Consider the following 14,995-nt stretch of genomic DNA (forward strand, 5'->3'; position numbering starts at 1 on the left):
CTAATTTTATTGTTTAGTTTTTCTTTTAATTCACTGAAGTGTATTTTTTCCCTAAATTGCGATTGAAAGACCGCTGCGCAAATACAGTGTAACATAAAATATTGCAACAACCAACATTTTATTCTCTAGGGTCTTGCTAATATATATATATATATATATATATATATATATATATATATATATATATATATATATATATATATAGTTTGGAGGGTCCAAGTATGTTTCTAGCAAAAAATCTTGATTTTAACTTGTAAGCAACAAGTGTCAGAAAAAGGTTTAGACTTTAGGTGGTTCAACTGACCTCATTTACAGACCGAAGTTCATCCTTTTGATCTAAAGGTACCAAAATTATGTTTATAGTCATCTCAGCGCTGAGCAATGTTGATAAACATTTGCCATTGTTTAGTAAAGAAGTCCCCCCATTGAATAGTTGAGTTGAGTTGCATGCGCAGGATGGAGCAGCACTTCAGCTGATTTGCCGATCAGCTGGAGTGACATGACCAGGGCGCAAGCGCACATCGTAGAAGGCATCTCTCGATGGGTGATACCATTTCACAGCCACAACTGAAATGTATACAAACAGTGGTGGGAGACTGTAGTTCTCACATTGTGCCTTGCTGTTGCAGGGCACCCTTACAGTGTGGCGATGGTCCGGGGTGGGTTTGCTATGTTGATCGGGTTTTGCCTGTGTAAAAGGGCGGGTTGCAACACAGACAAAACCAGCTCAACAGCTCAAGTTTACAATCACTTTAAAAAGTAACCCTTTGTAAAAGAGCTCATAGGACCCCATGGATGAGCTGTATTTTTACCTGCCCCAAATTGAGGAGGTGATATGCAGATTGCTCTATACAGAGACCAAAGACCCAGTTGGTCACAACAAAAGGAAAGCTCTGCCTCACAGATGCCAGGGTAGAACAAACTTTATTATACCTAATGGTACCATAAATTCTGACAGACTTAGGAGACATGGATGCTGGGGCATATATACCACTTTAATGATGGAACACTAAAATAATAATAAGAATAGTACATTTTTACGCAAGCATATGTGGGGTATAGCTTTCCCTTTGTTGTGACCGGAAGGCAAGAGGCGCTCCAGAGCTGGCATAAACACACTGCTGGTAAATACAGCCAAAAGGACTCTTGAGATTTTAACTTACTAGCTACTAAATGGTTGATTAAACGCTCAGCTGACAGCAAAACTTCTGACAATTGCACTGAGGAACAAACTACCAATGGAGAGACAATCAGAGCTTCAGTTTCTAATAAAGTACTTTAAGGCTGGGTTCACACCGCTGCGATGCGGGAACGCCGCGAATCCGCGGCGTTTTCCCGCATCGCACACCTCCTGCCGGCAGTTCACACTGCCCTATGCGGACGGCTGGGAGTGTCAATGATATGTTAATGACACCCCCAGATCTGTCCGCATATCGCAGTGCGATCTGCCGACTCGCACAGGAATCGGATCGCATGGTGTGAACCCCCATGCGATCCGATTCTGTTGCGGACCAAAAAAAGGGTCCAGTGCGAGTTTGCTGCGGGACCGATGCGAATTCAGCCATACTATCTGTATGGCTGAACTCGCATCGCTACGGAGATCGGATGTGATTTGCGGTGCGAATCACATCCGGATCTCCCCCCGCAGCAGTGTGAACCCAGCCTAAATCAAAACTTTCCTACTGTGCACAGTGAATTACACAGTTTGCAAAGCTTAGGTCTTCTGCAACTAACAGTAATGTGGTCAAAAGTGGGACCGATGGCTCACTGACATACATCACAACACCTATGGCTCCACCAACCCTTAGGCAGGCCATACACAATTTTCTTTCATTCAACCAGCAAGTTAAATTAAAGAAAACTGCTTCCCCCATCCTCCTCGATTGTGTGGGGAATCCCTCCAGTGGAACTATTGTATGCAGACAGCAGGGGGTATTCCCTCCTGTCAGAATACACTCGTCAGCACCAGCTGCACTGATCGAGCCAAAATTTAACAAGCAGGGATATTTTGAAAACTAAAAATGCATATTGAGTTTCAAAAAAAGTCTTGATACAATCAAAATGAATATTAGGGTCCATCCACACCGGCCGCTGCGTTAGCGCACTGTGGCTGGAATGCACGGTGGTGCAGGCAGTGCTGGTGCACTGCTCTCGATGCCCCACACTGTTGACTTTTTAATTTAATCTAATTTTTAAATATAACTAAAAGCAAACTTTTCTTTTTTTATTTCATTTTTTTTAAGTTTTGGACACAGTAGAAACTGATTAGAACACCTATTAGGATTTTTTGCTGTCTGTGCCCCCCGTTTTGGAGATCCACCCTCTCTATTTGTCAAGTTTACCGTTGGTATTAAAAGTGAAATTAAAAGAAAACCCCAATTTTTTAGTTGTCTCCAGAAAATTAAGAGGGTACATTTTCCAATGGGGATCCCAATTCTGGTGACTTGGGGTCCCCAAGGAAATCCCTTAATTTGCAAGGATTTTTGCTCACTTCCTGTTTTGGCTATGGGACAGGAAGTGAAAGTAAAACTCTGCAATGGCACACAGATGGCAAAAAAATAAGCCATCAGGGGTCATAACCCTCCCTTACATTGTCTCAAAAAGTTTTGCCTATAGTTCTACTTTATTAGAAATTTCACACAGTTAAGTTTCATAACGTTCTATCGGCCGGTGTATGATGACTGCTCTGCATTGGAACATTGGCATGAACTGGCCACACTGGAGACCTTTTACCACACTGGGACAGCTGTTCAACACAGCCCCACCAAAAGCTGGTGTAAATGTATCCTAAAACACTTAAAATAAACACATGACACTGTTTAACATGTCTGAAGGCTTCCATTATTGGTTTGCTAGTCTCAACACAGACTACACCTGTTCAGCACCATAGACAGTAGCACCCTTATCCTGGAAGTAGGAGTAACTTTCAGGAATGCACCAGTGACTGTTGCCAAAGTCATTGCATAGCCTCAGCCAACGCAATTGGTTCACTTTCCATTAAACCTGTGCTTTGCTCATTATGGGCAAAGAAACCCCCTTCCCAACTCCTTTGCTTTGCTCCTCCTCCTTTCAATGCTGGGAACCAAAGGAAATAGCTAGTGTTTGCAAGTATGATGTGGCATATGACAGCTCTGTGCTAATCAGTAGAGCCGCACAGGGAGTAAACAGTTCTGTGTAAATAAACCTGTTGCTTTGTTCTTTGTGGCAAAACACATATTGAGTTTAAATCAACTCCAGTGAAGTAAAAACTCTGAACTGAAATGAATGGAGTTAGTTCACTTGAGCAGGTGAAGAAAGATATTGAAGAACTAAAAGAAGAGCCTATACAGAGGTGTGCAGCTCACAGAGAAGATAGATTAGTGTGCAACTAATGGATGCTGTAGCCATAATATTTATTTTAATACAGAAGGCATAAAAGTATATCAGACCTTGGCAGAGGGGGGCTGGCCGGAAGTCGATGTGAGCTCTGGACTGTCTTGGTCTCCAGTGTAGTGTGCAGCTGCTCCCAGATCGATGGTTTTGGGTTGGTTTCCTGAACGTTTGCGGTGGGTGGTGGTGGTCTCTGTGGCCTGAGTGATATGGATGTGCTTGGTGGTAACCGTCTCTTCTTCATCTTTGAACTCTGACCCTTTACCACGGTTTGCTTTCTTGTCTTCTTCGCTGTCACTGGGAAGTGATGACATAACCTGATATTTTAAACATAGCAGGCAGAGCCTATATTCTACTGACATCTGACTATTAAGGAAGTGAGTGTAGTGCTAGTGCCCAGGCTTGCGTCAACTTGGCCAGATGTCAAGTCCAAGTGTACAGCCTGGCCTTAGGATACAGGGGGCTCGAGAAGAAAACGGAAGTTAATCTGAAAGCTTTTACGTGTACTTGTAGGCATTAAATGGTATCAGCGATTCAGCAATACAGATATCTTGGGTGCTTGTACAATTTAGATTCCCCTCACCTGCCCCGCTCAGGCGAGTCTTCCCTGTCTTTCCTCCGGAACTTGTTGATTGTGTCATCTATGGTGCTCCCGATCTTATCGCTCAGCTCCCCCAGCTTGTCGCTGAATGGGAAGCCTGTCTTACTCTTATCCCACTCCTCGTCCCATTTGGACCTAGGCTCTGAGTCATATCGGTCACCTGTTGAAATTCAGTATGGACAAGTTAAAGCATTGGCATACCACAATCCCACTATGCCTAGGCAATTACCTCAATTATTCATTTTTTTGCCAGGAGGCAGCGAGAAGAAAACATAGTAGGTGCACCAGAGTCCAGCAATCAAAGAAAATAATGTACTGGGTGCAGAGCTCTGAGCTAGAATTATAAGTAGAAGTAAATGATTGATGTGCCTCATATAGAAAAAGGAATTAACAACGATTAGTTTCCACCAATGGCCAAGAAATGAAGGTCATTCACCAAGCAGAAAACTAGAAGTCCCAACAAACTACGTCAACCTCTGGTTGGCAAAGCTTGCCAGGAATGGAAGGTTGCTTGACAGCTTGAAATCTACTTTGTCATCTATGTATTTAAAAAAAATTCTCGGATAAGGTTTAACACTTTTAAAGGACTTATGAGTCGTGACTTGAGTGATTTACAGCACTGAGCACATTCATTTCCATAGGTCACACAAGGTTAGCCTGAATCCTTGCTGAAATCAGCTGGCTGCTAGAGAAGAGTTTCAATAGATATTTGAAGAAGCGAGTAGATCTTAATGCAGCTCATTGCTAATAACCAGTCCATCCAGGCCATTCGTATAATTAATCTTCATACGGCCCTTGGCTAACATGTGGAAGCTGACTTCAGGGCAGTAACCACTCAACTGCCCCCTTCACAGAGTAGGTCGAAAGAGTTAAAAGTATATGTAAACCCAACATCTATTTTCCAGTATGTGTGATACTATACTCACTGTATATGGTTTAAAGACCCTGCTGCTGACAATCCATCTTGGATGTGATATCAGCAGCCTTGCAGCAGTCACTCACGTGACGCTATAGTATTTCCCTTCACCGTCAGTATCTCCAGAAACGTTATGTAGCAAGCCGAGAAGAGGAGCAGAAGAGCTGGGTCAGCACAAACCATAATTAAACAATGCCATTTACCTTTTTTTTTTTTTCTTTTAACAGTGCCCCCAGAAAAGGAGAGGGCTATGATGTGCAAGAAGGGAAGGGATCCACTAGGAAATTGACTGTTCCTGCAATAGTCAAATTTTCTAACATGTTCAGGGGCAAATTGTATTCACTTACAAAGTCATTCCCGGAAAGGAAAAAAACATTGTAAGCAAATAAAATACTTGATTTTTCAATTCTTTTAACTGCAAATTTTTAAATCTGGTAACAGGGTCTCTTTAAAGCTGAAGTTTAATCTCCTTATATTCACAGTTTTTTTCTTGTCCATCTCATCAACGTGCTAATGATTAAACTAAACCCGTTTTCAATAAAGTGGTTGTATACCCTTTTTTTTTAATATTTTTAACCTATAGGTAAGCCTATAGGTAAGGCTTATTTGTAGGTAAAATGAATATCTCCTAAACTTGTACAGTTAAGGAGATATTCACTTTGCATGAAGCCGCTGACGTCAGCGGAGCATGCGCTGTGAAAGTCCGGCTGAAGATCTGGCAGACGCTGCCGGACCTTGCTGGAAAGAAGCTTCCGCGTGCATGCGCGGGAGTGATGACATCTCGGCTGCAGCTAATCACATACTAGCTCATTATGCCTTTTTCCATGCAGTTTAAAAAAAAAAAAAAAATTTTGTGCGGGTATAAAACCGCTTTAAATACTTTATTTTAGACCGAGTAATTATGAGCCAGGGACAATAAGGCTGGAGAAGAAAGTTAAATGATGTTGGATTTAATGAAAACAGCAAGAAAATTAGGTGGGCTCTATCTGACTTGCTGCAGCTTTTAATGCACACTGTAAAAAGTTCAGTGTGCAGTGCAATCAGATCAAGCAATCTGAAGTACAGAAAATGAGCCTGTAGACCAGGGGTGCCCAACCTGTGGCCCGGGGGCCACATGTGGCCCACAGACCCCTCTGATGTGGCCCGCGACCTCCTGATCTGTGATGGAATAGAATTTGGTTATTGATATTAAGTTTATCACTAAAATCAGTGTGTATATATGGGCATATCTGTTTTGCAGTGGTTACTGGGCTGCTTTCAAACCGATCCGCAGGCGCAGAGCAGTGCACCTGGGGGTTACCTGCACTGAACCATAGGCCCCTTTCACACAGTGAGTCCGACCCAACTGGACCCTCCATTCACCTCTAAAAAGTAGAAGATGTAAATGGACTTGTGTCCACTTACAAACGCCTACCTCCAATCCGATCCGCACAAAAAAAAAAAAAAAAAAGAAAAAGTGGGCTCTATAGAGTAGAGTGGGCTGCCACGCACCCGCTCCGCTCATTGTGGCCCGCGACCGGTTACCAAGTCGCTTAGGTGGCCCTCACTCTTCAAAAGGTTGGGCACTCCTGCTGTAGACCTATGCAAGACTGAAAGTAAGGCTGGAGTTCATCTAATTTAAGTTCCTGTGAATCTGTTGCCTCCAGCAGACCCGATACACAAACTGCAGGAGTGTGCATAGAAGGCAGAGGCCTGACAACGCAGATGCAAATTGAGGCAGTGGCTTAACGCCTTCACAGCCTACAACAGAAGTGCTGTTACTGGTAGGATCCCCAGGTAAGGAACTTCACAACAGATTCACTTGATTTACTTGAGAAAACTGAATACAGTGGATGATGCAAAATACACACACAAAAAAAAAAAAAAAAAAAAAATTAAAAATAGATTTTGGGTTTACATACAATTTTAAGGAACCATTTACTGATGGTGATATAGAAGCTTCAACTGCTGACCTCCTCCTAAAAATACCAGTTTCCAGGCTGTCAATGGCTTTACTGCTCTTTGTGCCACATAACTAGAACACGTATACAACCACTGAAGTCACGATTCCCAACCCTAGTTACAGGTCAATGAGGTATCAATGCCACTGTAGCAGCTTTACAGCCAAGCAACTGGTATTCTCTAAAAGTAGTAATAGTGCTAGCAGCTTCCATATTTTTCTTAGCAAAGGTCCCCTTTAAATCCCTGGGAAACCTTCTCAATATATCAGGGCTGGTGTATATTATATAATATATATATATATATATATATATATATATATATATATATATATATATATATATATATATATATATATATATAAAAAAGGAAAATGTAAGCATTGACTATAAGGCTATGTTTCCACTAGTGCGACTTGTCATGCGACTTGGGACTGCAAAGTCGCATGACAAGTCGTACCTCATGATTTCCAATGAGTACCGTTCATATCTTTGTGACTTCAAAGTAGTCCCTGCACTACTTTGATGCAAGTTAAGGTTAAAGAATACACAGTTATTGCTTCAAGTCACATCAAAATAGCAGCAAAATCACGCAACTTGCAGGTCACAGTAGTGGAAACCTAGGCTAGTAGACAAATCGGGCACCAGCTCTAATCTTCAAATCCAGTGTTTCTCAATTCCAGTTCACAAGGCGCACCAACAGGTCATGTTTTCAGGCTTTCCATTATTTTTCACAGGTGATTTAATCAGTTTCTCTGCCTTAGTAATTACCACAGTCGTTTCATCTGAGGGAAATCCTGAAAACATGACCTGTTGGTGTGCCTTGACATGAATTTCAAAACACTCTTCCAATCTTGACAAGGATTTCAGCTGGCAATTAACACTCATTTCCTCTAGTTTACATACATTCATTCCACAAAGCTACAAGGTGGCAAATGCATTCAAAGAAGATAGAAAAGGAATGAGCAGGTAGAGCAGAGAGGTACAGATGCAGCAACCCATGTCTGTGCTGCACAGACGGTGGGTACAGATGGACACAGCAAATCAAAATAGCACAAGCTCGAGTGGCATACTTCAAGGGGAGACCTGGAGGGGTGTCAGGGCGATTGTTCTATAGACACTTGATTTTCTGAGTAATTACAGGCAGCCTAAAATAACTGATCGCATGTAGCAAGTGCAGATGTTCATACAATGGGAACTTTCCTGACTTTGTTATAGTAGAAATGTATTTTTCAGGAAGAGCAAGCATCTAAAAGCTATCTCAAAGGCATAGTTCACATTTCACACCATGTTTCATATTACACGCAAATGTATCCAACTCCCAACCTCAAAAAGCCCTCCACTTACCTTACTTGTTTGTTGGTTGCTTCACCCTGTACAATTCTGTTTTGTTTTGACACAGCTGTGTGTGGTTCTGACTGCACAGCAGTGTCCTCCATTCACAGATCCATTCACAGGATTTGTGAATGACAAGACTACAAGTCCCATCTTCCACCATGCCTCTCAATAGAGTGTTCAAGTGCGGTAACATGAAATTTAAATGAATGGAGCTCTGATCAATAATAAATTCTTACAATTGTTTAGAAGAAAAACAGTGTAAGAACATGGATTAAAAGTGGCCATCAGATTCTTGTAATCCCTGTATTTCCAAGCTCCGGGAGAGGGAGAAGCAGCACATGGACAGATGAGCTAATCGGTGTTGTTCTTCCTTTCACAGGCTGGGGGAGGGGCAAGACCTGGAAGTATACCTTAACAGCAGCACAGAAAAATCAGGTCTCCTGGCCTGCCAGACAGGTAAAAATACCCATCTATCCTGTCAGCTGTTAAGGTTCTAATTAACTTAAAAGATAAGTTTACCTTAAGGAAGATTTTACATGTTCCATCCGTTTTTAGGGTGGAGAATGTGACATGTTTCAGCTACTGCAGCCTCTCCCAGATTGCATTTCTAATTGTGACAGTGGGCCAGGGATCTTCTCCCCATAGCCACGCAGGGCCCCACGTGCACGGCTGCATCATTCATTCACAGAGTTCTGTGAATGGGAGAACTACAACTACAGTCAGCCATTAGGGCTGACAGCTTGTAGTTCTCAACAAACTACCAAGGCACTGATGAGTGCTCTAGGTAGTTCAATGACCTTTCCTGTCATTCTGTAACTGCCTGCCCATACGAGGTACAGGCTGACAGCTACATTGACAGTCTACAAGAACCTGAAATTGCACCCGTTATCTGCTGATTGTGGGTGCAGTGGTTTAAAGGCTCCAAAAAAATCTTTTTTTTATCATCTGCAAAAGATGTGCAATTCTTTTTATAAAGGTGAACTTATTCTTTAACTTAACAATGGGCAGTGCAGCGGCTAAGTGGTTAGCACTTCCACTAGGGTCACTGGTTTGAAAGCCAACTATGGCACTTACTGCATAGAGTTTGCACATTCTCCCTGTGGGTGTGTGGGTTTTCTTCTGGGTACTCCAAAGACACGCTTGTAGGTTAATTGGCTCCTGTTTAAATTGACCCCAGTATGTGTATGTGAGTTAGGGACTTTAGATTGTAAGCTCTTTGAGGGCACAGGGTGACAACAATGTTGCTGTGTATGTATGTATTATGATAGGTGAGCCTTTTCACCCAAAGACAAAGTGTGTTACTGGAAAGATTACCAGGTAAAAATAAAGGAAAATGCCTGAAAAGGGGAAACAAATGCAGCCACCACATTCTAAAGACTGGTAATCTGCAATATATGAAACATTTCAAGTTAACCATTGTTCATGACCTAAATAGTGAGATTCAACCTCGCTTCCTGTCCCTGTGTGCAGAAAAATAAGGGGAGCTTTGATAAAAGAGCTTGCAGTACCTGGACAGTTCATCAACTCTATTAGCTCCACAGCACACAACAGATTCAATTAAAGGTTTAAACACGAGGAAAAAGATTTGTATTTTAACCATGAAACTAAGTTTCAAATCCCAATTGATTCAGCTCTAAATAATTGTTACTTTCAAAAAACGCAAGTCCTTATACTGGTGTGTTAGAGCGGAGCTAAAGTCCAAAAGATAATCACCCTCACCCTCCAGTGATACGGTGGTTATATTCTGCATCAGTAGCCATCATCTTCACCCCGTGCTACTCCTGGGTGCCAGGTTTTAGACAACTTGACTGGTTGGCAAGGGATGATATGATCAAACGCACGTGCACAGGAGTCCGCAATTTCAGCACAGCCAGTGTCCAAAATACGTGACTCAGTGTACATTCGCTAGATGCCTGCTTGCAATTTTCTAAATTTTAGGTTGTGTTCGGCTACAAGGTAGCCATACACAGCTTCAGGAAAAATGGAGGAGTACTATATTTGGGCAGCCACGGCCGATAACAGCGATGCTGAGTAGTGGCAGCATCTGACAGTATCCAGTCACTGGTCATCTTATGATTTTCCATCAGGCTCAGTCAATTTTTACACTTTGTCCAATTTCTTCTGAATTGGCCAAAACTCAAGACTTCTATGGCCAGATTTTTTGTTTTTTGTGAACAAAGCCTAATAATGCATGTAATAAAACTTCCTGCTTATGAACTGTACTATTCACAGGCCAATACTTTTGTGAGGAGTCACTTTCTTTATGCAAGTAATTCAAATAAGGAACTAAGCACAGATGCCAACTAAAACCTTCTGACTATGGAAAGGAATCTCTCTGTTATCCTATTATCCAGTAACTATTAAAAGCACAAGAACACAGTTGTATAAAAAAAATACAGGAAGACAGCGTGTCAGAAAATAGACACAAAGAGTCAGATGCCTAAAAAGCCCCGTGCACAGACCTTGCTAGTACCTGAAGCATGTTCCCTGCACGGTATTACAGCGTAATAGAAATGGATTATAAACAAACATTTGGGAGATTATGCATGGATATACTACACCGCCATCAAATAATAATGAGTGCAGCTAGCTATTCCTCTGGCTAGAGGAGGCATGCTGTAAACAAGTGATTTACAATTCAGAACGATTTCCATAAAGGTTGGAAAAAATGTTTTCCAACACAAGGGAAAATGTATTAAGATTAAGGATGAGCTCCGGCGTGTTCGTACACCCCACGTCCAGAGCCCACCGGGAAGTAGGCACCACGCTGCGCTAATCACAGGAAGTGAGACATTGCCCCGATGCGCAGCTGCAGAGATTGGGAAATGTCTCACTGCCTGTGATTCTAGCAGCGCTGACTTCCTGGCGGGCTCTGCATGTGGGGTCTGCAAACACACTGGAGCTCCTCCTTAATTAAGATTATATTCACAATGAAAGGACTGAAATTACCCTCTGACCTCACTGAAGGCTGGAACTTGTAAACTTAATATCACTGTGTATCTTATTTTTATTATATCACGTTGTATCTTGTTTTTATATAACTAGATACTATTATGCAAAAGTGTTATGCAGGTGTGAGGAAATTCTGTAAACTAAGAATGCTTTCAGAAATAGAAGTGTTAATCATATATTTTTATAAGGCTCCAAACATACAGCCAATCTCATTAATAACCATCTTCAGCATAAAGAAGAACAAGAAATGATGGCTTGGCCTCCACAGAGCCCTGATCTCAACATCACCAAGTCTGACTGGGGTTACATGAAGCGGCAGAAGGATTTGAGGCAGCCTGCATCCCCAGAAGATCTGTGGTTAGTTCTCCAAGATATCTCTAACAACCTACCTATCTGCTATCTGCTTTCAAAAACTATGTGAAATTGTACCTAGAAGATTGATGCTGTTTTGAAGGCAAAAAGTGGTCACACCAAATATTGATTTGAATTTCTCATCTGTTCACTCACTTTCCATTTAATACAGTTAATTGCTAAAAAGTCACTAAAGTGTCCTGATGTAAAGGTCTTCCATTGAAGTATGCCCAAACAATGCCAAGCTATAATCACTGACTGCCACCGGCCTCACCATGTGCAGCACACACACGGTACTCACTGTATCTGAACCCCCCTGCACTCTCTGAAGACACGCCAACATATTTGTCCTTGTTCTTCTTGGCTTTCTTGCGTTCCTCCCGAAGCCGGTCATCATCTTGGGTAAACTCCACCATTTCCTTCACCTTCTGCCGGATGTTGATGCCTTGGTCTTTGCCATTTTCATCTAGGAAATAGAAAATGTAAATCCACCCAAGCCTTGTGAGGCAATTCATTATTATGGCAACAGCCCCAAGATGTAAGAAGCCTGGGGCACTGCCTATAATACAAATGTGCAGAGAAGTAGTCAGATACACAAAAGCAGCTCTCACTTGTGTAGCCTGCATATACCAAAAACTGCTTCAGAATCAATACTATGGAGCCGAAAGTGAACCTGTGCACATTAAAGAGAAACTTGACTCTCTCCCCCCCCCCCCCCCCCCCATTTTTTTTTTTTATCCAATCCCATCTTACTTGGCTTGCTGGGTTATCTATAGTAAGAAAAGGCATACATATAGCGAAATGCTGAACTGATTCACCACTCCACTGCTCTTACCCGGTCCCAAGCAGCCATCTTGCTCTCCAAGATGGCTGCTTGAGACCAGCAGACTGTCTTCCTGGTTCTTGCAGCCACCCCCCTTAGGCCCCTTTCACATGGCCGGGTTCATTTTTCTCAGCAGGGAATCCATACGTTTATCCCCTGCTGAGCGGAGCAGGCAAATGACCGGACATGTCTGCTCCGCTTATGCGAAGCGAACACAGACACAGCCCACTCTGCACTATAGGCAGTCGGATGTAAACAGACTGGCTTTCTGTTTACACCAGACTGCCCTCTGATCTGGCCAGATGCAGAACGGATCCCCTTTCATTTGTTTTTGCTAGATCGGATGTAGATGCTCCAGAGAGGTGAATGGAGGATCCAACCTGGTCTGCCTTAAAAACGGACAGGCGGACCCTGATCGGCGCGGCTCATGTGACAGGAGCCTTAAGTAAATGGCATGCATGCACCAAAGTGTGTCATCAGGGCTGCAATTCTAGGAAAGGAGGCTATAAGGATTCATATTAGGGAAAGTAGGAGAGGAGAGTGAAAGTCTGTGCAGACATGTCACAGGTTTCTACAAGGTATTTGGGGCAGTTATATTAGTTAAAAACTATATAAGAAAAAAAATAGCAAATTAAATTTCACAACTTATACCCCCCCCCCCCCCCCCCATAAAGGCTCAGCGTCAGCGCACAAAAAAGTAAATTTCAGGCAAATTAACACGTTTTACTGGGCAGACAACACACAGAGCGCTCCATCCGCTCCTAATTGCGGATAACCTGGCTGCAAAACACCCAGCCACTTCTCTTGGGTGATATAATATTGCCTCGGCCGCCTCCTCTCTAAGCAAATGCTTTTATTTTTTTATTTTAATGCATTCAAAACACACCCTGACTTTCCTTTGCACAGTAAATACGACTTGGCGCAGGCTAGAGGGATACTGAGATAGAATAAACCGAGCTTCAAACGGCCGTGCTTGTGTGTTGGAGGGCCGACCTTTTTCCCGGTGTATAATTAAAGCCCTGTCTTTTCTTTCTGCCGCCACAGGGGACCAGCCGTTGGTGCATATTTTAATATAAACCCGTGCCGCTCGTGTTGTGCTTGCTGGTGTTGTTATTAGCTTTCTCCTCTCGGCAAAAGTTCTTCTCCGCGCTAATTAATACTCTAGGGCCCCGTGTCTTGGAATCTGTTCTTCATACAGCCTGCAGCGGCTCGGGCCCAATTAGGCCTCGGCAGCCTGTGAAGACGTTCAGGTGACTGACAAGTCCAACAACCGCTTTAATTTGCCTCCCCCAACCATTTTTTTTCTTCTTCTTTGCTAATACTCACCTACAAAGTGGTAATTTTCCAAGGATCGCAAGTCATAAATGTGCTCTCTGGCGCTTGTGACGACCCGCTCTGATCCGTTCCGTATGAGGTACGCCAGCAGCAGCAAGGACTGGGAGGAAGGGGAGAGAAAAGATGTGGACAGGAGTCATTTTCACTACAGAAATTAACATAACATTGATACAATAATTAAAGCTGAACTCAAAGCAGATATGAAACATATAAATTAATGCAGATCTGTATTCATCAATACATAATTAAAAGGTTAAAAAAAAAAACGCAGTGTAAATACATTAATTTGACTTGGTTATCAGCCTCTTTCAGTCCTTGTACAGCAGGGCTGGCATGCGAGAGGAAGAAGCGGTACAAAGAGCCAATCAGTTCATGTGCTGACAAAAAGCACACTAACATGAGGAAAAAGCAGAGCGATATAGATATGAACTCATCACTGCTGCTTCTTCTTTCACTGTGCAGTCACAGGCTGGGGTGGCCCCAGGATAACCTAGGCTAGGAGGAAGTGGGCTGAATGATACTAGTCAGACTGAGGACATCTAGTGGCAGAAAATGCACTGCAGGGAAATATAGAAACAAAACCTGGGATTCCGTTTTTTTTTTTCTTCTTGATAGGCTATTTGTAATCTTGATTTTGGGTTATTGCTTTGGGCAACAAAGATAGTCTGAAGCAACTGTTTATCATACACACTCAGGCCAAATTACCCTGCAATGTCCTCTCCCCTCTAGGCTTATCTATGTTTTTTTTTTTTATTGTATATAACATATGTGAGGGTGGTCAGCTTGTTGCAAATCATATTGTCAAGGTTTCCTAATGTTTCAAAAAATCCTTCTGAGAATAACGCAACTATACATGTTTGCTAATTTCATATGCACACTATGCTGTCTGCATAGGGACTGTGCTTTATGGTTTCTTACATCTAAAAGCTAGTGTAAAACCAACTCGCACCTAATACTACTACTACTACTAATAATACTACTAATACTACTAATGCTCTGAAATTAATCCCTTGACATTTTAAGTTCCAAGTCCTTAAATCTTCTTTTGGGTAGACCTGGGAAGGATTTGAACCCCTGTTTGGTTTTCACAGAAAAAGAAAAAAGTATACATTTTAGTACAGAAGTAAAGGATGAGAAATTCTATCAATGTTTTATTACGGTCTTGGCCTTCATGTCCTGCTGGTGACAACTGCTCTCCTCTTTCTAGTTCTGATGTCAGTGGTAGAACATTTCAGTGGGGTCGCAAACAATTAAAAAGGCACAATTGTTTTTAAACTCTTTCCTACTAATAAATTATTATAAATATATATATATACACACACACACACACACATTTTTTTTCAGAGTATATGGTGAGAAGGAACAAACAATCA

General features: G+C 42.3%; 1 protein-coding gene across 1 annotated transcript in view; it reads right to left on the bottom strand.

Moving 5' to 3' along the window:
- CLINT1 (clathrin interactor 1) overlaps positions 1-14,995 on the bottom strand; it is a 131,231-nt gene that overhangs the window by 27,499 nt on the left and 88,737 nt on the right. The window contains exons 4-7 of the mRNA XM_077468413.1: positions 13,614-13,722; positions 11,766-11,930; positions 3,953-4,130; positions 3,429-3,666 (exon numbers count right to left, since the gene is read on the bottom strand). Coding sequence (XP_077324539.1) covers positions 3,429-3,666; positions 3,953-4,130; positions 11,766-11,930; positions 13,614-13,722 — 690 coding nt within the window. The remainder of the gene's footprint in view (positions 1-3,428; positions 3,667-3,952; positions 4,131-11,765; positions 11,931-13,613; positions 13,723-14,995) is intronic.

Source organism: Lithobates pipiens, unplaced genomic scaffold, assembly GCF_037356315.1.
Source record: "Lithobates pipiens isolate NorthernLeopardFrog02 unplaced genomic scaffold, aLitPip1_a1.2 Scaffold_8, whole genome shotgun sequence".
Classification (NCBI taxonomy): Eukaryota; Metazoa; Chordata; class Amphibia; order Anura; family Ranidae; genus Lithobates; species Lithobates pipiens.